The sequence below is a fragment of the Jaculus jaculus genome, chromosome 18 (assembly GCF_020740685.1).
Source record: "Jaculus jaculus isolate mJacJac1 chromosome 18, mJacJac1.mat.Y.cur, whole genome shotgun sequence".
NCBI classification, from domain to species: domain Eukaryota; kingdom Metazoa; phylum Chordata; class Mammalia; order Rodentia; family Dipodidae; genus Jaculus; species Jaculus jaculus.
In genome coordinates, this window is record NC_059119.1 from 47,209,193 (window position 1) to 47,231,837 (window position 22,645).

The 22,645-nt window shown below is 47.5% G+C and overlaps 1 protein-coding gene across 1 annotated transcript in view; it reads right to left on the reverse strand.

Moving 5' to 3' along the window:
- Prkce (protein kinase C epsilon) overlaps positions 1 to 22,645 on the reverse strand; it is a 607,312-nt gene that overhangs the window by 85,800 nt on the left and 498,867 nt on the right. Inside the window, exon 11 of the mRNA XM_045137520.1 lies at positions 12,428 to 12,582. Within this exon, the coding sequence (XP_044993455.1) occupies positions 12,428 to 12,582 (155 nt within the window). The remainder of the gene's footprint in view (positions 1 to 12,427; positions 12,583 to 22,645) is intronic.

Genomic DNA, 22,645 nt, shown 5'->3' on the forward strand with positions numbered 1-22,645 from the left:
AGAGGTAGGAGGATCATCGTGAGTTCAAGGCCACCCTGAGACTACGTAGTGAGTTTCTGAAGCACCTGAGAAGGACAGGTAGGGGTCCTATTGTGGAAGAGAAGGACTTGTGTGCACATCCCACTAATGGATCCTCATGGAGATGAAGCTGTGACATCCAGACAAGCAAGAGGCCCAAGAGTCCAGGCATTATCTCAAGGAAACGCAGTCCTACTACGCTTCAGACCAACTAAGCGCCCTCACTCCTTGCTTTATGAGAAATAAGACAGGAATGGCGGTGGGGGGGGGGGCAGGAAGAGACTCAGATGCAAAGAGAGAGAAGGTGGTAACAGGTACCAGCCTTAATCCTTGAGCCTGTTTGCACATGACCAGAACAGAAGCAAAGCCAACCAAGTGTGACCCCTCCTGCTCATCAAGACGCCCCACCAACCCCCTTCCCCGCTCCACCTGCCGCCCCAGCCATCGCAAAGCAAACCGAGCCAACAGGGAGGGCCGGGGAGCCAGCCTCAGAGGTTCACAAAGGACTCCGCTTACCCGGGCAAAGCCGCCGATTGTTTGCGAAAACAATTCCCATTTTTCAGGAGTTCAATCATCAGCCAAAGGCGTTGAAGAAACAAAAATCTAATGACTCAACCCTTGGAGAATTCAGTCCCCGCTGTTGAATGCCTGACAGTGACACTCAGTCCAAGGTTTCTGTTTTCTACAGAACATTGTATACTCATAAAAGTGGTATGGGGACCTCAATGCCTACACATTACTTTTACAAGGCACAGGTCAGGTGCCTTGAAGTTTCAAAGTTGTGTGTGTTTAGAGCACTCTACCCAGGAAGTTTTTTGTTTTTTTTTTTTTAAACCAGTTTTCCAAGTGGCAAGACACATTGATGGTGAGATTTCCCAACTGTACACTCAGCCACTAACATTGGGTGAGCATCTACCCTCTAACCAGACACGCGTGTAACACTTCACACGTATTAATTCATCTTGTTCTCGCAGAATGTCCATGGAAGAGCTAATGAACCCATTTTACAGATGAAGAAACTGAGCAGCAGAGGCGGCCTGAGTGCAGGACTTTCAGGATAGTGTCCACAACCAGTACACTGACCTCCCAGTTCCATATGAAGCATCAGGAGATATAAGTGGCATAGTTCATAGACTGCCTGATCGTTTTTGTCTCTGAACAAACTCAAATTTAATCAGGAATTCCCCTCTGGTTCCAAACTTCCTGTTGGCTCTGAACGTCCAACGTCGCTTCAGATCTGGTCGGCAGTAGAATGGCTTCCCAGCCCTCTTTGTCTCTGCTTTCTCTTTCTCGGGTCACGGTGACTTTACCCTACACTATGACCAAGGGTTATAACCAAGACCCCCGTAAGCCAGATGCACAAAGTGACGCATGCATCTGGAGTTCATTTGCAATGGCTGGAGGCCCTAGCGTGTCCATTTTCTCTCTCTCTCTCTCTCTCTGCCTCTTTCCCTGTCTGTCTGTCGCTCTCAAATAAATACATTTTAAAAACTGCCTTTTGGGGGTGGGGAACAATGGCAGAAATCAGAATGGCGCAAAGAAAGCCTCACTCTCAAGCAAACCTGGATCGCCAGAAATCTGGCTCTTCCTCAAGATCCTAGACTAACAGTTAGCATGCCTTTATGGGGGGGGGAAGGCTATGTCTCTCGAGTACACAATATAGCAAAGGGACGGATACCTCGCATGACTAATGTGCCCATGTTAAAGGAATTCACAAAGGGGGTGCCTGAGGAGAGTAGTGTGGGGCTCATCAAAGTGGTTAGAGGCAAATAGAACCCACAAAACAGGCTGGGGTGCAAAGGTCAGAATCTGCCTCTTTCTATCCTTAGCAGATCTGTTGAGCTGTTGCAACTCACTGTTTACTGTCAAGAGCTTTCACCAGGGGCTGGAGAGATGGCTTAGCGGTTAAAGCGCTTACCTGAAAAGCCAAAGGACCCAGGTTTAACTCCCCAGGACCCATGTAAGCCAGATGCACAAGGGGGTGCTTGTTTGCAGTGGCTGGAGGCCCTGGCGTGCCCATTCTCTGTATCTGTTTTTTTTTTTCTCTCTTCCCCCTCTCTCTTTCAAATAAACATAAACTGTATTTCTTACTTGTTTTTTTTAAGAAAAAAAGAATTTATCAGTAATAAGATCTACATCTATGGAAATAGGCCAACCTCGAATACAAAATATTATTTTAAAACTGCCTTTTGGGGCTAGAGAGATGGCTTGGCGGTTAAGCGCTTGCCTGTGAAGCCTAAGGACCCTGGTTCGAGGGTCAATTCCTCAGGGCCCACGTAAGCCAGACACACAAGTTGGTACATGCATCTGGAGTTCGTTTGCAGTGGCTGGAGGTCCTGGCACGCCCATTCTCTCTCTTTCTCTCTCTCCCTGTCTGTCACTCTCAAATAAATTAAAAAAAAAAAAAACTGCCTTTAAGATGGCTCAGTGGTTAAGAGCATTTGCTGTTCTAGGTGCAGTGGCGCACACCTTTAATCCCAGCCCACGAAAGGCAGAGGTAGGAGGATCGCTGTGAGTCCGAGGCCACCCTGAGACTACACAGTGAATTCCAGGTTAGCCTGGGCTAGAAGGAGACCCTATCTCAAAAACCAAACCAACAAAATAAAATGGAAAAAATAAAGGAGTGTTTGCTGTGCAGGCTTGAGGACCTGAGTTTGGTCCCTTACACCCTTGTAAGGTCAGTTGGATATGACCGTGCACACACCTGTAACCTTAACGCTGACGGCTACCAGGAGGGTCGTCGGGGCTATCAAGAGGGTTGTTGGCTATCTGGGCCACCAGTCTAGGCAGAAAAATAGCAATCTCCAGGCCAGAGAGAAACCCTGTCTCAAGGCAGTAAGGCAAAAGAGACACCTAATAGCCTCCTCTGGTCTCTGCAAGTGTGCACACAGGCGTGTGCACACTACACATATTATACCACACTCCGCCCAACATGCATCTGTACCAAACATATACAGACTTTTTTTTTTTCTTGTCATTACAATCTAAGCAGTACGGTATAGCGGCTTTTTACACAGTGTGTACACCGTTAGGTAGTGTAAGTAACCAAGAGATGAAGAGGAGGATGTATGTAGCTTACATGCAAGTGGACAATATCTGGTGTAAGAAACAGGAGTATTTATGGATTCTTCCATCCGCAGACATTCTAGAACTTGGCGCTCTAGATTCTAAGGGATGACTGTATCTATCTTGTTCTGTGGTGCCCAAGTACCAACAACAATGATCCATCCAAAGAAAGGCTTCTTCCTAGGGAAGATAGGGGCTTTGAAAAATATTGTTTATTTTTATTTCTTAGAGAGGGAGAGAGAGAATGGGCGCATCAGGACCTCCAGCCACTGCAGACAAACTCCAGATGCGTGTGCCCCCTTGTGCATCTGGCTAACATGGGTCCTGGGGAATTGAGCCTCGAACCGGGGTCCTTAGGCTTCACAGGCAAGCGGCTTAACCACTAAGCCATCTCTCCAGCCCGAAGACAGGGGCTTTTATGGCCATTACTCTCATCTTCTCAGACACTGGCTGAGTTTCAAACAACATGCATACACGTTTTAATGTCCACTGGCTTAACACTTAAAATTCATGCCAGGGGGCTGGAGAGATGGCTTAGTAGTTAAGGCGCTTGCCTGCAAAGCCTAAGGACCCATGTTTGACTCTCCAGGTCCCACGTAAGCCAGACTCACAAGGTGACGGAAGCACGCAAGGTTGCACATGCCCACGAGGTGGCGCATGCATTTGCAGTTCGATTGCAGTGGCTGGAGGCCCTGGGGTGCCAATCATCTCCCTCCCTCTCTCTCTCTTTTGCTTGCTCCTAAAAAAAATTTCATGGTGAGTCCATGGGTCTTGCCCCCTTATTTATTTATTTACTTTTCTTCTTAGTGCCATTTGACAGATCAACTGTAGCTCACTGAGACTAGGCCGCTCACAGGTCCAGTGTGGGGGTTTGAACCCTGGTCCTCTCATGTTAGTTTGTGAGTTTGCCACAGGCGGAAAGACTTGGCAGAAATTAATTTTCTCACAGGGGTCGGGGGCTAGAAGTCCAAGACCAAGGAGCTGACAGGCTGGTTTATTCTGAGGCCTAACACACTGGCTTGTGTTCAGCCATCTTCTAAAGTTCTCCTTGCACGTTGTCCCTCTGTGCTTTCCCTGGCCCAGACTCCCTGTTCCTATGAGGACACCAATCATCTTGGATCAGGGCCCAACCTAATGGCCTCCTTCTACTGGACTGAATTCTTGGAAAACCATTTCTAAATAGAGTCCTATTCTGAGGTCCTGGGGGAAGTTCTCCAACGTATGCATTTGGATGGAGGGCTGCAAAGCCCATCCCACACAGCCTCTGACTCCAAGACATAAGCTTCTCCAATCCATCCAGCCAACATTTGCAGAAAGCACCAGATGCCAAGGACTACACTCAGCACTTCTGCGCATGCTTTCTCCTGTATGTTTCAAGATGGTTAAAGAAGGTTTATGTTAAAATTCCCATGGTGTGGTTAAAAAATAAAAAGTTTCAAACGGTCTGATCGTTCTGACTAGGAAGATACAACAGAGATGAGACCGACCCAGCTTTCAGCCCCAGTTCTTTGACCCCCAGATTCAGTGTCATTTTCAAAATATAACTTCGCTTCCTGTGTGAACCCGGAACTGGGCTAGCTGGGGGCAGCCTGACCTGTCCGTGGCAGCAAAAGCAGCAGGATGTGACAAAAGCATCTCTGGAGAGCTCATGAGTCATGTGGGTCATAACTGCAGCTATTCTATAGGATCGGGACTACTGCTCCTGTGGGAATTGTTGCTATATTATTATTATTATTATTATTATTATTATTATTATTATTATTAACTGTTGAATGAATAGGTTAGACCAAATCGCCATTCCTATTTTTTTTTTCCTCCCTTTCCTAAACTTGTACACAGGGGCGAGGAGAAATGACAGCGGTAATGTTTTTAGCAGCCTGAGAGCAGACGGACAAGTGGGGACAGATTTAATAGACTTAAGAAAGCTGAATCCCAAACCAGCAATGGCTGGGGCGGTGAGGGGGAACCAAGGAAAATTAAATTTACCCTGTATGATTCCATCCCTTTCTCCAACACTCAAGAATAAGCAGTAAACTGTCTCTAGACATAAGATGATGTGGAAAAAAAAAATCAGATTTTGGGATGAAAAGCAGTTGCGTAAACAGATCGCCATGTTGGCTTTGCACCACCCCTTCCAGGTGCCCAGGGGGTTCTTCTCTAGAGGAGAGAACCCAGGGGCACCAGATCTAGAGGGTGGGCAGCAGGGTAGGACACTGAAAATAAAAAGAGAGAGAGAACTAAGCAGACACTAGAAATTATTCCTCTAGCCCTCTCCCTCACTTGGCTCATACAGTGCTGACTACCAGAGAAGATCTGGAATAGTCTTTCTTGGGTAATCTAAATTCTCTAAGAGGAAAGGTCTAAAAATAGCTATAGAATTTTTCCAATGAAGTAGTTGGCAAGACTAATCTACAATGAACCCAAAGTTGACTAGTCTAACATTCAAAGGGTTGAGGAGAGAGGGGATGGATCATTAAAGGAAAAAAAAAAAATCTAGAACGGAAGGTCTTGATTTTCTCAGGGCTCAGTGCAGTGGGTACAAATAGATCTATACCCTGTCATTGGGTAGTTCTGAAATAGTGGAGGCAGAAAACTTTAACACACTTCTAGATAAAAGAAATAGGATCATTCAGAGGAATCCAGAATCAAAATGGCTTTAGATTTCTCAGTAGCAATGCTGGGATTTAGGCAATGACTTAACATGATCTTCAGATTTGGAGTGAAAATCATTTTTCAGTCTAGAATTCTATGTCCAGATGGCTACTTCATGTGTGAGTAAAGCCAAGATGATTTCAAATGTAAAGCAAAGATCTCAACAATTCATTTCCACTATTCTTAAAAAAAAATGCTCAGTTTGGTGTTTCAAGAATCAAGAATGAAGAAAGCCCAGGGTTGGGAGATGGCGTAGTGGGTAAGTCCTTTTGCCACAAAAACGTGAGGACCTGAGTTTGGACCCTCAGCCCTCACAGCAAAGCCAGGTGTGGAGTACGTATAATCCCAGGACTTGGGAGGCTGAGCAGGAATATCCTTAGGGCGGGCTGGCTAGCTACTGTAGCTGAATCAGTGAACTCTAGGTTCAGAGAGAGACCTTGTCTCAAGAAAACAAAGTGGAGGGCTGGAGGCATGCCTTAGCAGTTAAGGCGCTTGCCTGGAAAGCCAAAGGACCCAGGTTCGATTCCCCAGGACCCACGTTCAACAAACATCAATACAAAAACAATAGGAAGACATGAGCTATCAAAAATAGGAACTTCAACACAGGATATCAAGAAAAGGCTGCATCAATGCCAGGTGTGGTGGCGCACGCCTTTAATCCCAGCACTGGGGAGGCAGAGGTAGGATTGCTGTGAGTTCGAGGCGACCCTGAGACTCCATAGTGAATTCCAGGTCATCCTGGGCTAGAGTGAGACCCTACCTTGAAAAGAAAAAAAAAAAAAAAGAAAGGCTACATCAGACAACAAAAAAAGCAGGTCCCAGGCAGCCGCTGTGTAGTCAGCAACTCTTCAGACCACACAGCCAGAAAACGCTGGGAGAAAAACTGCCCAAGATTATGAACCTGGTGGACCACCGACTGCTTCTATTCACCTACACGGACAAGCAGTGGACAGCTGTGGTTGGATATTAATAAGACATGTATAGAAGACAGGGAGATAATGATTAACTCCAAGGAAAGCCGAGCAAAATAACATATAGTAAGTCTAATTCTAGCCACATGCCTCGGTTCCAAAGGGTACCCCAGCCCTCAATAAGGTGTGCTGTGTATATTCATTAAAATGATGGGCTGGAGAGATGGCTTAGCGGTTAAGTGCTTGCCTGGGAAGCCTAAGGACCCCGGTTCGAGGCTTGGTTCCCCAGGTCCCACGTTAGCCAGATGCACAAGGGGGCGCACGCGTCTGGAGTTCGTTTGCAGAGGCTGGAAGCCCTGGCGCGCCCATCCTCTTTCTCTCCCTCTATCTATCTTTCTTCCTGTGTCTGTCACTCTCAAATAAATAAATAAAAAATGAACAAAATAATATTTTTTAAAAAATAAAATGAAACTGCAGTAAACTATGCTGAGAGATATAGTGCTGTGAATATGTGATGGGGCAGAGGGAGTGGGTGCTGGGCATGAAAGAGAACTAAATCTTTGTTTGCCGTAGTGGAAAGCCATCAGATAAATGACTAAATCAACAAGAATAAAAGGAGACACTATAGTGCCATGTAGAAATACAGAGGTCCATAATAACAGCCAAAGAAATTGAAAATTGCTGCTTCTTTGAGGTGGGGGGAACAACAACATTGGGGCGGCAGAGGAGGGGAGGGCAGAAACTGGCTCTCTTGAGCACCTTACAGTGCTTTATCTACAATTATATCTGATTAAAATAATATGTAAGCTTTATACTAGCTCACTGTGTAAACTCGGGTGAGTTAGCGCCCGATTCTGATTTCCAGGTTCCGCATCTAGAAAACGAAGAAGAGGGATAATACAGTCCGTGTCTCCTGATCTAACGTTCCCTCGTGAGTCCTGGCGTGGCAGCTGATATTCCTCATTAGCAACTCAGCTCTTAGATCTCTGGGAGTTTTATTGCAAGGTATCCTTCTCCACAATAGGCGGTGGGGCAGTTTGGACCAGAAGGTCCTGGAATAGCACACAGGAGAAGCGTGCATTGAACACTGACTACAAGGGGAATACCAGCAACCCCACTGAGCATCCTCGACGGAATGGAGGCAGTGATGAGGGAAAGGACGTACCAACACGTGATATATCCATGCTAAGTATGTCCGTAATAAGAAAAAAAAAAAAATCAATTCCATGGTGGGGGGGTTTAGGGAGATTGTTCAGTGGGAAGTGCTTGTTGTATAAGATTGACGGCCTGAGTCCAAACCTCCAGAACTCATGTAAAAAACTGGACACAGGGCTGGAGAGATGGCTTAGTGGTTAAGTGCTTGCCTGTGAAGCCTAAGGACCCCGGTTCAAGGCTCCATTCCCCAGGACCCATGTTAGCCAGATGCACAAGGGGGCGCACATGTCTGGCGTTTGTTTGCAGTGGCTAGAAGCCCTGGCACACCCATTCTCTCTCTCTGTCTCTCTGCCTGTTTTCCTCTCTGTAGCTCTCAAATAAATAAATTAAATTAAATTAAAATTAAAATAAACCTGGACACAACAGTGAGCCTCTGTAATCCCAGACCTCCTGCTGTGAGATGGGAGGCAGAGACAGAATTCCCAGGAGTTCGTGGGCCAACTAGCTTGGTGCACACAGCTGTAAACAAGACACCCCAACTTAAACAAGGTGGAAGGTAAGAGAATACAATGGGCAGTTCTCTGATCACCATGTGTGCAACACGGCATACACACACACCCGTACTCACACACATGGCCATACACAAAGACAATTATAAAAAGAAGACTTGGGTTGGAGAGATGGCTTAGTGGTTAAGGCATTTGCCTGCAAAGCCAAAGGACCCAGGTTCGATTCCCCAGGACCCACGTGAGCCAGATACACAAAGGGGGCGCATGCATCTGGAGTTTGTTTGCTGGAGGCCCCGGCGCGCCCATTCTCTCTGTCTCTCTCTCTCTCAAATAAATAAATAAAAATAAAATATTTAAAAAAAAATAAGACTAGGCAGGAGAAAAGAAAAACAAGAGGCAGACTGCTACAAACAAACCACAGAAAGGGGGCACTGGGGTTCTAGTGGGAATGGGGGCTGGATATAGAGGTACAGAATGACTGGCAAATAGGAATCATTTGAACTTACGGAAATTTCCCAGGGATGGTACCTAGGCCATTTTAGGGTAAGAATAAGACGGGTGAATGTTCAGGGGCAAACTAACGCCTGGAGAACCAGGACAGGAAAGAAAGAAGCCTAGGAGAGGTAAGGATTGAGGAGGAATGGTCAGGGAGGTAGAAAGAGAGAGACAGAGAGAGTGGGGGGGGGGGCAGAGAGAAAGAGGGCTGGCTTCTGGAAGGAAATGGATCCGAAGTGGTCACTGGTGTGGTGAAAGGGAGGCAGAAATATAAGGGAAGGTCAAGTTCAGAAGTACCTAGGCCACCAGGCTAAGTAAGGACTTGGAGTTACGACCTACAGCAGGCGCTTTATCTGTCAAGTCAAGTATGGCCTTGGGCCAATTATTTCAGCGAGCCTCAGTCATTGCCAGGAAAGGGTGGATGGCTGTCCCCAAGGAATGGAGTGGAACACCCCAAGAAATGGCAGTTTTTCTTCTTGCCATCCACATCGAAGCAGGCCTCGCTGACTTCTTCATACATCTAACTCCGACTAGCTAACAAAGCCATTTTCGGGAGCACAGATGAGGGTTGAAAACGAACTGAAAGTTCAGGGGTCGTAGTTGTGGTTCACTGTACACAACAACACAGCGTCACAATCAAACACAGGAGGTTTAGGAATGAAGGGCCCCTTATGAGGGTGTATAATGTAGTGAAGTATTGTCACAGTAGCCTAAACCGAACACACAGGGGCCCAGTCTCAAAGAGCTATTCACTCTCCACTGACACCAAGACCCTTATAGAGATGCATTCTGGGGGACGGGGCCAGACAGGCAATGTCACCAGGGGCTCTCGAAGTCTGCGCAGAGGAGATGAGCCCAGACGCTGACCTGGAGGGTGTGGGGCCAGCTAGAAACTTTGATGCGTCCAGAAGGTGATGCTGTGGGAAGCAGGGCAAGGCAGGTAGATCGCGGGCCTGGAGCCACTGGAACCTAAGGTAATCCCAGTGAACCACACCCTGATGATGTTCTCCCCTGAAGGTAGAACCTATGACTCACCCCTAAACAATACTCCCACTGAAGACAATGGATGTAATTTGATGAGGTGTGTTACACTGTATGGCAGAGATACATGGATGTGTGTGTGGGGGGGGGGCGTACACGCATGTCTGTGGAGGCTAAAGGACAACTTTCGAGGCCGTTCCTCAGATGACATCCAGTTTATTTGAGGCACGGTCTATCATTGGCCAGGAGCTCACCAAGTAGGCTGGACTAGCTTGCTGGCCAGTGAGCTCTAGGGATCCTCCTGCCTCTGCCTCCCCAGTGCTGAGAGTTTTAGGTCACCACGCCTAACGACTTTTTCTGTGGTTTCTGGGGACGGAACTCATGTTTGCAAAGCACACACTCTACCAACAGAGTCATCCCTCTCACCCTAGAGAAGTTTTCATAGTTGTGACAGTTTGATTCTTATATACCCCCCCCCCCATAAACTTACATGTTCTAAATGCTAGGTCCTCAGGTAGTGGCGATTTGGTAATTGGATGCTCCTGGAGGTGGTGTATTATTGGGGGGCGGACTTATGGGTGTTATAGCCAGTTTCCCCTTTCCAGTGTTTGGCACACTCTCCTGTTGCTATTGTCTACCCGATGCTGGCCAAGAGGTGATGTCCACCCTCTGCTCATGCCATCATTTCCCCCTGCCATTGTGGAGCTTCCCCCTCGAGTCTGTAAGCCAACATAAACCCTTCCCTCCCACAAGCTGCCCTTGGTCAGGTATTTTCTGCCAGCAATGCAAAGCTGATTGTGACAATAGAGCATCTAAGCTGTTGGCAAATTCTTGGGCTCACGTGACCCTCCTGCCTCGGCCTCGCAAACAGTTGAGATTACAGGCACGTACCATCACGTCCAACATGAGCAACAGACACGACTCCAGATATAACCAAGGTTCCTGGGAAGGGGTGCTGCCTCAGTTGGGCCCTTGAAAAGAGGGTTCAGGCTTTCTCTGAGGTAAGAAACTCAAAGAAGGGCACAGCCTTTCTGTGTGCTGGCTTTTTAACAAACCTTAAACTCTGAAGGCTCTGAAGTCAAGGATTCTTACCATGCACACATGACCTGGGAAGAGGAGCCCAGAGTTCGGAGGAGAAAGCAGTCTGGCTCTCTGTCATCTCCAGGACAGTCTGGTGAAACCCCAAGGGCAGGACACCAGTGATGAGCCGTGCGCATGCTCCTAGTGCTCAGAGACTGGCAGAGAATGAAGGGCTGTTATTTCCAGTCTCCGTGGCTGCGGCGAAGGGTCATGCGGATCTAGGAAGCACAGATGTGGACTGGCCACGGCGACGGTCCACGCGAGCAGGCCAGAGTATGGGCCGCAGGGAAGCGCTCATTTCCATTTGACTCAGGAAGCCGAGGGATGCCAGAATGAAGGGAAACCTAGGGTGCGGGTGATCAGAACCCTCCAAAGAGTTATCAAGCCTTTGCTTCCAGGAGCAGGGCCAGAAAGGATTAGATGGGTGACTAAGTGGTGGGCTGAGCCAAGACAGCTACTCTTCAACCCATTTATTTATTTATTTTTTTAATTTTTATTTATTTATTTGAGAGCGACAGACAGAGAGAGAGAGAGGCAGACAGAGAGAGAGAGAGAATGGGCGTGCCAGGGCCTCCAGCCACTGCAAATGAACTCCAGATGCATGCGCCCCCTTGTGCATCTGGCTAACGTGGGTCCTGGGGAATCAAGCCTCGAACCGTGGTTCTTAGGCTTCACAGGCAAGCACTTAACCACTAAGCCATCTCTCCAGCCCAACCCATTTATTTTTGAAAGGAAGAAAAAAAAAAACAAGAAATGGATACAGTCACTGAAAAATAACCCGTAAAGAACTGTTGGTGTTCTCGTTGCTAATTTTAAAGATTTACTCCTCCCCAGAATTCCTGACCTCACCAAAGAGCCTGCATAAAGAGTTTTGCTCCTTTACTGGAAATTAGCATGTGTGTGTGTGTGTGTGTGTGTGTGTGTGTGTGTGTGTGTGTTTGTGCCCGGGCACACTTCTTGGAAAGGGACTATATAGGCAGTGATAAAGGACTGGACCATCTGCAAAAGACTCGCTTCCTGTTGGATAATATTAGTTCCCAGTCCCCACTGCTAGACCCTAAACCCTGACCCCCCCCACCCCCCCAGACCTTCAAGCACTCCTCCTCCCCTGATTCCATCGACTGGAGTCAAGTTAGCCAAACAAACTCAGGAAGTGGCAAGAGATCTGGAAAGGCAGGAAGTTCATGGCAAAGGACGCAAAAGCCAAACAGAATGCCCCGATGTTCAAGGAAGAGGGTGGGGGAGCGGGAGACATGAAGGGTCGCCTCCAGGTCACTTGGCAGGAACCCCTTCCATGTCACACTTAAGCTTGAAATCAAACCTGGCACGGAGTGTTGGTCGAATCTCCCTGGACCATTCACATATTAACATTCTTAGTGATAAACAGCACCCCCCCCCCAATCCTCCACAAAGCCCCTCTGTAAGCACACTGAAACAAATAACTAAGCCAAAATTTGCTGCTGAGAGACCGGCTGGGGCCAGAGCCAAAGTCGGTTCAAGGGTCTGGGGAAGTCTTCATGTTTGTACTTCCCAGGAAGGAAGGAGGAGAGAAGACGCTACCTGTAGATCACCCCGTGCTGGTGGAGGAACATGAGAGCAGACGTGACCTCTGCAGCATAGAACCTGGAACGAGGCTCGTCGAATTTTCTGGACCGCTGAATCTGGAACATGAGGTCTCCCCCGTTTACATATTCCATGACGAAAAAGAGGCGGTCCTGAAAGGAGAGAAGAGAACACGCCACTTAGGTCACGTCATTGCGGGGGCCCTGCGTGGGTCAGCGTTATCAAGGGCCTGACGGGACATCATCAATACTGGGGATTAAAGAAAGAGTCCACAGCGGGCGAATGCTGGTGCTATGATCCAGAAGGGAGACGGGAGGATAAAGCAACAAGCTAGGCTAGGGGACCAAGTGTTATATTACTTTATTTCATTAAAAAAAAAATAATTTAGTTATTTGACAGAGAAAAAGAGGCAGAGAGAGTGAGAGGGGGAAAGAGAATGGGCGCATCGGGGCCTCCAGCCACTGCAAACGAACTCCAGATGCGTGCACCCCCTTGTGCATCTGGCTTACATGGGTCCTGGGGAATTGAACCTGGGTCCTTTGGCTTTGCAGGCAAGTGCCTTAACCAGTAAGCCATCCCTCCAGCCCCCAAGTGTTATTTAAAAGCCTGTCTTCCAGGGCTGGGGGAAGGTAGCTAAGTTGGTAGGGTAGCTAACACATGCAAAGCCTTGGGTTTGAAATTCAGCATCACATAAATTGAACAGGATCAGGATTTCAGGGGCTTCCTTTGCTACATGGCGGGTTCAAAGCTATTCTGGGATATATAAACCTAGTCTCACAAAAAAAAAAAAAAAAAAAAAGGCTAAGGAGATGGCTCAGTAGGTAAGTGTATTTGCTGTTTAAACATAAGGGCCCCTCTTGGGCTGGAGACCAGATTTTGACTCTCCAGAACCCATGTAGAAATCTGGCATGTTGGGCTGGAGAGACGGCTTAGCGGTGAAGACGCTTGCCTGTAATGCCTAAGGATATATATATATATATATGTATATATAGATATAGATAGATAGATAGATATCTATATCTATATCTATACCTATATATATATAGAGAGAGAGAGAGTCCAGGCCTGAAACGTACGCATGTTGCCTTCTGGGCAAAGAAGGATTCTGCAGGTGTGATTTCAACCAGGGCTTAGTAACCCCACAAGGCCAAGGGCTTCATGGGCCACTGGAAGCTGGAAGATGCGATAGCTTGCTTATCTGTAGAGTCTCTGAGGGTAAATTGCCTAAGAGTACCAACAGCTTTGATTTTGGCCCAGTAATACTTCTCCCAGACTTTTGGCCTCTAGAACCGTGAGGAAACATGTCCCGTTGTCTGAAGCAGCCAAGTTTGTGACAATCTGCTAGATAGAAGCCCTGGGAAATCTCGACTGATGTAACGCAAAATAATGCATCACCCATTTTACCATCACAATGTGCGGTATTGGCTGCGAGACTCCAGTACCTGTGAAGCCCACTGTTCTGTGTGGAGAGGCTGATCCTGCTCTTGGAAGCGTCCCCTCGAGGCCCTCAGAGGGTCAACCACAGCCACCTGTCACTGGAGATAGCGCTTCCTTATGTGTCTTTATTTTGTTTTGTTTTTTTGAGGTAGGGTCTTGCTCTAGCCCAGGCTGACCTGGAATTCACTCTAGTCTCAGGGTGGCCTTGAACTCACGGCAATCCTCCTACCTCTGCCTCCTGAGTGCTGGGATTAAAGGCGTGCGCCACCACGCCCGGCTGTTTCCATTCTTGAGCTGACCTCATGTACCAGGGCTTGGACTCGCTTGGTTGCCAAGAATGACCCTGAGCTTTTGGATCCTCCATTTCTTCTTTCTCCTCCTAAGTGACAGGATGATAGGCCAGCATGGCAGTGTATGATGTGCTGGCGATCAAATCCAGAGCTAACCCCAGAATGCATTCTTTTTTTTTAAAAAAAAAATATATTCAAGTATTTATTTGCAACGAGAGAGAGAGAGAATTATTATTGGGCATGCCAGGGCCTCTAGCCACTGCAAATGAACTCCAGATACATGGGCCACCTTGTGCATCTAACTTCACACTGGGGATACTGGGGAATCGAACACAGGTTGTTAGGCATTGCAGGTAAATGCCTTCACCGCGGAGCCATCTCTCTAGCCCCAGAATGCATTCTGAACACAGAAATGTAGACTAAGGGAAGCTTCCCAAAAGGTATCGTTTTCCACTCAGACTGAGTAAAACATCTCACTACTATTTCGTTATTTATAAGGTATATCCTCCTCACCACCAGCGTTTCCCTCATAGTCAACCCGCTGCTCAGGATCCCCGCTGCTCTTTCCTGCTGTTTCTCCCGCACATCTCTGGAATTGCTCACATTTTATTGATGTTCACAAAGGGTCTAAGGTTGAACTTCTCCATTTGTCCTGTACTTGTCCTTCTAGGCCTGCCTTGTTTTTCCCCAGGGCATAATTTCCTCCCCAGAAGCTCAGGCTGTTTATCCAGGCACCCGCCCCCCCCACCCCCGTTCATAGTCTCAAGATCAATGCTGAGGCCAACTTCAACCCAAGGCAATCAGCAACTCCAAGGATAGGACAAGGCCCAGGTATTGTTAAAGCCCAGGATACCCTGATATGCAGCCACAGAGGGGAGCCAGGGACTCAGCTATTTGGTTTCTGTCAAAGTATTTTACATATGTGTGATTTAAGGATTACATTTTTTTTTTTAAATTTTAGAAAGAGCACAAGAGAAAAGACAGGGAGGGAAAGAGAGAGAGAATGAGAATTGGCACACCAGGGCCTCAGCCACTGAAATCAAACTCCAGACACTTGCGCCACCTAGTGGGCACGTACAACCTTGTGTTTCCCTCACCCTTGTGCGTCTGGCTCATGTGGGATACGGAGAGTTGAACATGGGTCCTTACACTTCACAGGCAAGAGTCTTAACAGCTAAGCCATCTCTCAAGCCTGACTTAAGGATTATAAGAAAATGAAGGAGAGAGCTGGAGATACGTAGCTCAGTGGGTGGAGTGCTTGTTAGCATGCATGAAAACCTGAGCTTGCCCTTTAGCCTGTATAAAGTGCACACCTCTAAGCCCAGCACTGGGGAGGTGGAGGCTGGAGGAGTCAAAGTACAAGGTCATTTTGGGATCCATAGCAATGAGTTGGAGGCCAGCCTGGATTATATAAGACCCTGTCTTAAAAAAAAAAAAACCAAGAATGGCAGGTTCACAATGGAGGTTTTTTTTTTTTTTTTTAATTCAGCTGTATGGAATATAATTATGTCATTTGGAGGAAAAATGGGTAGAAGCGAAAATGAAGTAAACCAGACTCAGAGAAATATTGCAGCTTCTCTCACATAAAGAAAAAATATACAGGGCTGGAGAGATGGCTTAGCGGTTAAGCGCTTGCCTGTGAAGCCTAAGGATCCCGGTTCGAGGCTCGGTTCCCCAGGTCCCACGTTAGCCAGATGCACAAGGGGGCGCACGCGTCTGGAGTTCGTTTGCAGTGGCTGGAGGCCCTGGCGCGCCCATTCTCTCTCTCTTCTCTTCCTATCTGCCTCTTTCTCTCTCTGTCACTATCAAATAAATAAAAGTAAACAAAAAAGTTGAAAAAAAAAGAAACAATATACACATATGAAAGGACATGAAAGGAATGAATGGGTCTAAACAGAGGAGGGAAACAAACATGAATAAAATACAGATATGTAGGTACAAATATGTCATACTTCATTGCTCCCTGGCTGCGTTACCTCAAGCAAAGGACTTCACCTCTCTGTGCTCAGATTTCTGATCGGTAAAAATGACAGCAACTAGGTCCACCTTACAGACTGGTGTCACTGTTACCGGGTCTCATTCCATCTGGCCTTTCTCCATCTCTCTTCCCGACCCGCTCCTCTTCCAACGACACTGCTTCCCTTAGCTTTCAGGCTGGTTGCCCCATTCTGTGTGTCTCTCTCCCTATACATGTCTCTGCCTCTCTCTCTCATACGTTTTTCTTCCCCACAGACATAAACACTGAATCCACAAGTCTGGGTCCTACACCCTCCCTATGTGGTGATCTCATCTAACACCCACAACTTCCAGGGCCCTCTACACAAATGACTCACATGCTTAGACCTTCATCCTAGACCTTGCCTCCAAGCTCCAGACCCACGTATAAAGTGGTGCTTCTGACGTCCCTCCAGATGCCTTGAGGCACTCAAACCCAACCTGTCAAAACGAACTCCATCATCTACCCCAGCAAGCAAATCAACCTCGGGTCAGGCCTCTCCCTTCATCCGATTTTATAAGTCAGAACCTCAGGTGGCATCCTTAATCCACCTTGTCCCTCGTCCGGGACACCTTGTCTCACCAAGCCTTGTTGCGTTTGCCTTTGCACTTCTTTTTTAAAATCTTTTATTTATTTAATTTTGTTTTTATTTTATTTATTTGAGACAGACAGAGAGGGAAAGAGGGAGAGAGAGAGAGAGAGAGAGAGAGAGAGACAGTGAGAGAGAGAGAATGAGAGAATGGGCATGCCAGGGCCTCCAGCCACTGCAAAGGACCTCCAGACACGTGCGCCCCTTGCACATCTGGCTAACGTGGGTCCTGGGGAATCGAGCCTCGAACCGGTGTCCTTAGGTTTCACAGGCAAGCGCTTAACCGCTAAGCCATCTCTCCAGCTCTGAGAGAATATTATATCAGAATTGGTACGCCAGGACCTCAGCCACTGCAATCAAACTCCAGACGCTTGCGCCACCTCATGGCCATGTGAGACCTTGCACTTGCCTCACCTTTGTGTTTACGTGGGATCTGGAGAGTGGAACATGGGTCCCTAGGCTTTGCAGGCAAGCGCTTTAAACGGCTAAGCCACCTCTCCAGCTCGGACCTTTGCATTTCTCCCTGCTGCTCACTTCACTTCTCAGACTCCACCATTGCTGGGACCACCTCCCTGGCCCGCCCAACCTTCACCTCTTGTCTACATCTTTGCATTGTCTTGTTAGTGATGTTCCCTACATGGATTCAGGTTCCCTGTCCCAAACCTACAGGTACTAACAGGCACTACAGGCACAGGAATTCAGCAGAGATGGAAATCTGGTTGTAACTCATCCCTGGTCCTCCTCTCTCTCTCTCTCTCTCTCTCTCTCTCTCTCTCTCTCTCCTGCTTAATTCTTTTTTATTTTTATTTATTTGAGAGTGACAGAGAGAGAAAGAGGCAGAGAGAGAGAGAGAGAGAGAGAATGGGCGCGCCAGGGCTTCCAGCCTCTGCAAACGAACTCCAGACGCGTGCGCCCCCTTGTGCATCTGGCTAACGTGGGTCCTGGGGAATCGAGCCTTGAACCGGGGTCCTTAGGCTTCACAGGCAAACGCTTCACCGCTACGCCATCTCTCCAGCCCTCTCCTGCTTAACTCTTTAAAAGGCTTCCTGCTACTCTTAGGCTACACAGAAAACTACTTACGGTCTCATAAGACTTGCGTGATCCTCTGAGTCATCTGCCTTTCAGCTATCCCATGTTCCCCTTGCCCCAGGACCTTGACTCCTGTTCTTGCTGCTTGGGATGCCCTCTCGCCTCTGTCACACTGAATCCCACCTCGCCTGTGGATTGCAGGACAGCCGGTTTTCTCCCAGGAGGCTTCCCTTGACATTTCTGCTGAGGTCAAATCCCCCGGGATTGATGCCTAGATCCCTGTAGGGGCATTTGTCTCAGTGGAGGTTTTTATTGTGTGATAGGACCCTCTCAGTAAAGCTATGTTTCATGAAGATAGAAGCTGTTGATAGTTCTTAACTGTTTTGTTTTGTTTTTTTAAGGGAATTAGAGACCTCGAAGAGAACTTGGTATAAGCACTTGGAGCTGTGAAGACAGCTTGCCTAGCACGTAGAAAGTCTTGCATTGGAATGGCTAGCAATTCATACAACAGGTATGGTGGTGGTGCAAATCCCAGTACTCAGAGGCAGAAATAAAAGGATTAGCAATTCAAGGTCATCCTCGGATATACAGCAAGTTCAAAGTTAGCTTTGGATACGTGAGGCATTGACAAAAAAAAAAAAAACCAAAAACTGAATAATTAAAAATGAACACTGCTTGGGCGTGGTGGCGCACGCCTTTAATCCCAGCACTCGGGAGGCAGAGGTAGGAGGATGGCCGTGAGTTCGAGGCCACCCTGAGACTACAGAGTGGATTCCAGGTCAGCCTGGGCTAGAGTGAGACCCTACTTCCACCCCCCCCCAAAATAAACAAATAAATGAATGAACACTGCACACAGTATAAGCAGAAGAACCAAAAGAAAAAAATAAAAAACCTGCACATGCGTACTGTTAGTGAGGTCACGTGAATCAGCCTGCTGTTGGGAGCCACCTGCCCATGGGATGTGGAGAGAGGTAGCCACCTGAGCCACTTTGGTCACAGAGAGTCTGTCTGCGTCAATCACCACTAGCTTGACCAGTGGAGCAATGTTTTCACTTCATGGTCAAGTAGCCATCCCTTTGAGGAACACATCTGAAGTTGTATCAACAACCTCAACAAACATGAAATGAACTGAAGACACAATGAGTAAAAAAAATCCAAGTTTTGGGCTGGAGAGATGGCTTAGCAGTTAAGCGCTTGCCTGTGAAGCCTGAGGACCCTGGTTCGAGGCTCAATTTCCCCAGGACCCACGTGAGCCAGATGCACAAGGGGGCGCACCGCATCTGGAGTTCGTTTGCAGCAGCTGGAGGCCCTGGTGCCCCCATTCTCTCTCTCTCTCTTGCGCACATGCTCCCTCTCAAATAAATAAATAAAAATAGACATTTTTTTTTTTTAAATCTAAGTTTTTCCACTGAATGTCAAAGGAGGAAGAAGTTTTGTTGCTTGAGTTCCCTACAGCTCTCCACCAGCTAGGACCAAGCCTGGCATGTCGTAGGCTCCTAGACACTGGTGGTGTGCGCTGAAATTCTTGAGTTCCCCACCCCAGAAGCTCCCATTGCTACACTTTCCAAAGTAACCCAAGGTTGATGTCTCATGTTACTTCTCCTGTTAACCTCAAGTTAGTCTACTTTGAACTCAAGTTTTCAGGCATTTTCTTCCCCACGCGGCTCCAGCTCCGCGTGCATAGCCCCAAAGCATAACCAACCCTTTTCTTTTCTTTTTTTTTTTTTTAACGTATTTGTAATGTTTGAGAGAAGGATTACATTTTTCTTTCTCCACCCTCTATTCAGCATGGGCAGATTGCCCTTGACCTCCTACCCAAACGCCTTTGAGATGCGTGTTTGGATGCACAGGAGAACCTCAAGTCATTCTGGGAACTGCTTAATTATATAAACTGAAATCAAAAGAAAGCTGGCAAACCCAGCTGCTACCCATTAATCCCTCTCTTGGCACCCGTAGAAACCAAAAAAAAAAAAAAAAACCACCTAACTTCCTGGTAAAGTAAGCAAATATGTTTTCTGAGGTAATCAAAGATTTTAAAAACACCTTATTCCATCATCTCCTCCCTTAATCTACCGTGGATGTCTAAGATGTTACGGTCTTGTGATAGCAAGAGAAATCATAAAATTAGGAAAGGGATTAATGTGTCATGGCCGTTTAAGCTAAGAATCACCAGCAGGGTCACTGGCTTCCATTTTTTCCTCTGGAGCATTCGCCTTCTTGCCTTTGACGGTGACCCCAGACCCTCGGCCCCATTCACCCGTCCAAGGATGACGGACGGACGGGAATTCCTCCCAAGCAGCACGGCATGTCCTGCTAGCTGGGTATGTTCAGACACACATTCTCCTGCATTTGTTGGCTGTTGAGACGGGCAAAGATTCTATCACTTTTCAACTTCGTGTGAGGGCACAGCAAAAGACTGGACGCGGAACGGTCTGCCCCCGATGCCTCCCGGGACGCCAGCAGCGATGTCTCCAGTGAACCTAAGAGAATCGCACAGTTCCATTTCGCATCCTTCCCTTGTTCCAAGGCTGCTGGATTGAAGTCAGGGCAAGCACAAGGCAAATGCTCCATCTAGCACGGAATGGTAGGCCAGCCTCTTCACTCTACTTTCTGCACAGACTTTTTCTGCCTCTCAGTCCACATCACCTAAGCTCTCAACCTCAACAGGTCTTTCCTTGGATGCCCAGCCCTCAGCTAGGTGTCTGGGAGAGCTACAAAAAGGAAAAAGAAAAAGAAAACAAGAAAAATGATGCAAGGGCTGGAGAGATGGCTTAGCGGTTAAGCGCTTGCCTGTGAAGCCTAAGGACCCCGGTTCGAAGCTCGGTTCCCCAGGACCCACGTTAGCCAGATGCACAAGGGGGCGCACGCATCTGGAGCTCGTTTGCAGAGGCTGGAAGCCCTGGCGCGCCCATTCTCTCTCTCTCCCTCTATCTGTCTTTCTCTCTGTGTCTGTCGCTCTCAAATAAAAAAAAAAATTAAAAAATGATGCAAGTTATGGCTTTGGTATCCAGGAGCTCAGAGCACAAGACAAGAGGTCACAAGCAACACCCAACACAGGATTCTTCTGTTGTGCGTTCTCTAGGATACACTCAGACTGTGAAGGCTGTCCAGCAAGCTCGTGTCTTGAATCATCACTTGTCACGCAGGCCTTATCACTTATAGAAGATCATTATAGCAAACAGCCAACAGCTCTTCCTGGAGGGTTTCCGTAATACTGATGCACTGATGGCTATTGCTACAGGGGTCTTGCCGAGGTCCACCTGAGCTGGAAGAAAGGCCATTCTTGAGTAAAGCCCTAGACCTTTTAAGGTGGAAAAAGGCCTGATAAGTTGGAAGCACAGCCTTGAAGGATGGAGGTGAGTGGAAATTAAAGTGGCATGTGCGAGTGAGGAAGGTAAAATGAACCCAGTTAAAAACCAAAATCAGGGGCTGGAGAGATGGCTTAGCGGTTAAGCGCTTGCCTGTGAAGCCTAAGGACCCCGGTTCAAGGCTCGATTCCCCAGGACCCACATTAGCCAGGTGCACAAGGGGGCGCACGCGTCTGGAGTTCGTTTGCAGTGGCTGGAGGCCCTGACACGCCCATTCCCTCTCTCTTCTCTCTCTCTCTCTCTGCCTCTTCCTCTCTCTCTCTGTTGCTGTCAAATAAATAAACAAAAAATTAAAAAAAAAAAACACAAAATCAGGGCTGGAGAGGTGGCTCAAGGGGTAAAGGTCCTTCAAGCACAGACGTAAGGCCTCGAGTTCAGATCTCTGGCACCCAGGCGAAAGCTGGGCATGCTGGTGCCCTCCTGCCATCCCAGCACTAGGGAGGTGGAGACAGGAGGATTCCTGGTGCTTAATGGATAGCTAGTCTAGCCAAACTGGCGAGCTCTAGGTTCAGCGGGAAACCTTGTCTCGAAAAAATAAATAATAAAGTGGACAATGATTGAAGAAGATATCTAATGCAGACCTCTAGTCTCTGTATACTTGCACACACATATGCCCATGTAATTGCACACATTTATGTCCACACACACATACACACACACCCCAAAACATGTATGCCCAAAGCAAAAACAAAACAGGGGCTGGAGAGATGGCTCAGGGGTTAAGGTGCTTGCCTGCAAAGCCTAAGGACCCGGATTCAATTCCCCAGTGCCCACGTAAAGCCAGATGCACCAGGTAGTGCATGCGTTGGGAGTTCACTGGCAGTAACTAGAAGTCCTGGCATGCCCATTGTCTCTCTATCTGCCTCCTTCTTTTACTCTTTCAAATAAATAAAATATTAAAAACAAAACAAACTGTGCCAACCCCCCTCCAAAAAAGTATATAAGCCCAGGGTTTGAGCTGAGGAGGGAAATCAATAACTTTGGAAATTTTTTGGACTCTAAAGTGATATAATTAGAGAGCAGACTTTAAGAAAAGTATTCTGGAAGACGGATGTGGTGGCGCACGCCTTTAATCCCAGCACTCGGGAGGCAGAGGTAGGAGGATCGCCATGAGTTCGAGGCCACCCTGAGACTACAGAGTGAATTCCAGGTCAGCCTGAGCCAGAGTGAGACCCTACCTCGAAAAACTAAAAAAAAAAAAAGTATTCTGGAAGCAATGGACTATAAGACGGCAGCTCAAAAAGTCAGGTGTGGTAATGCACGGCTGTATTCCTATCCCTTGAGGCATGGAGGCAAGAAGCACAGACAAGTCAGCTTTGGCTGCATGGTGGGTTCAAGGCCATATGTGACTCTGTCCCAAACAAACAAACAAACATAAAACAAAACAAAAACTAGGCCTGAGAAGATGGCTCAGCAGTTAAAGGCACTTGCTTGCAAAGCCTAACAGCCTGGGTTCACTTCTCTACTATCCACGTAAAGCTAGAGACATAATGTGGTGCATGAGTC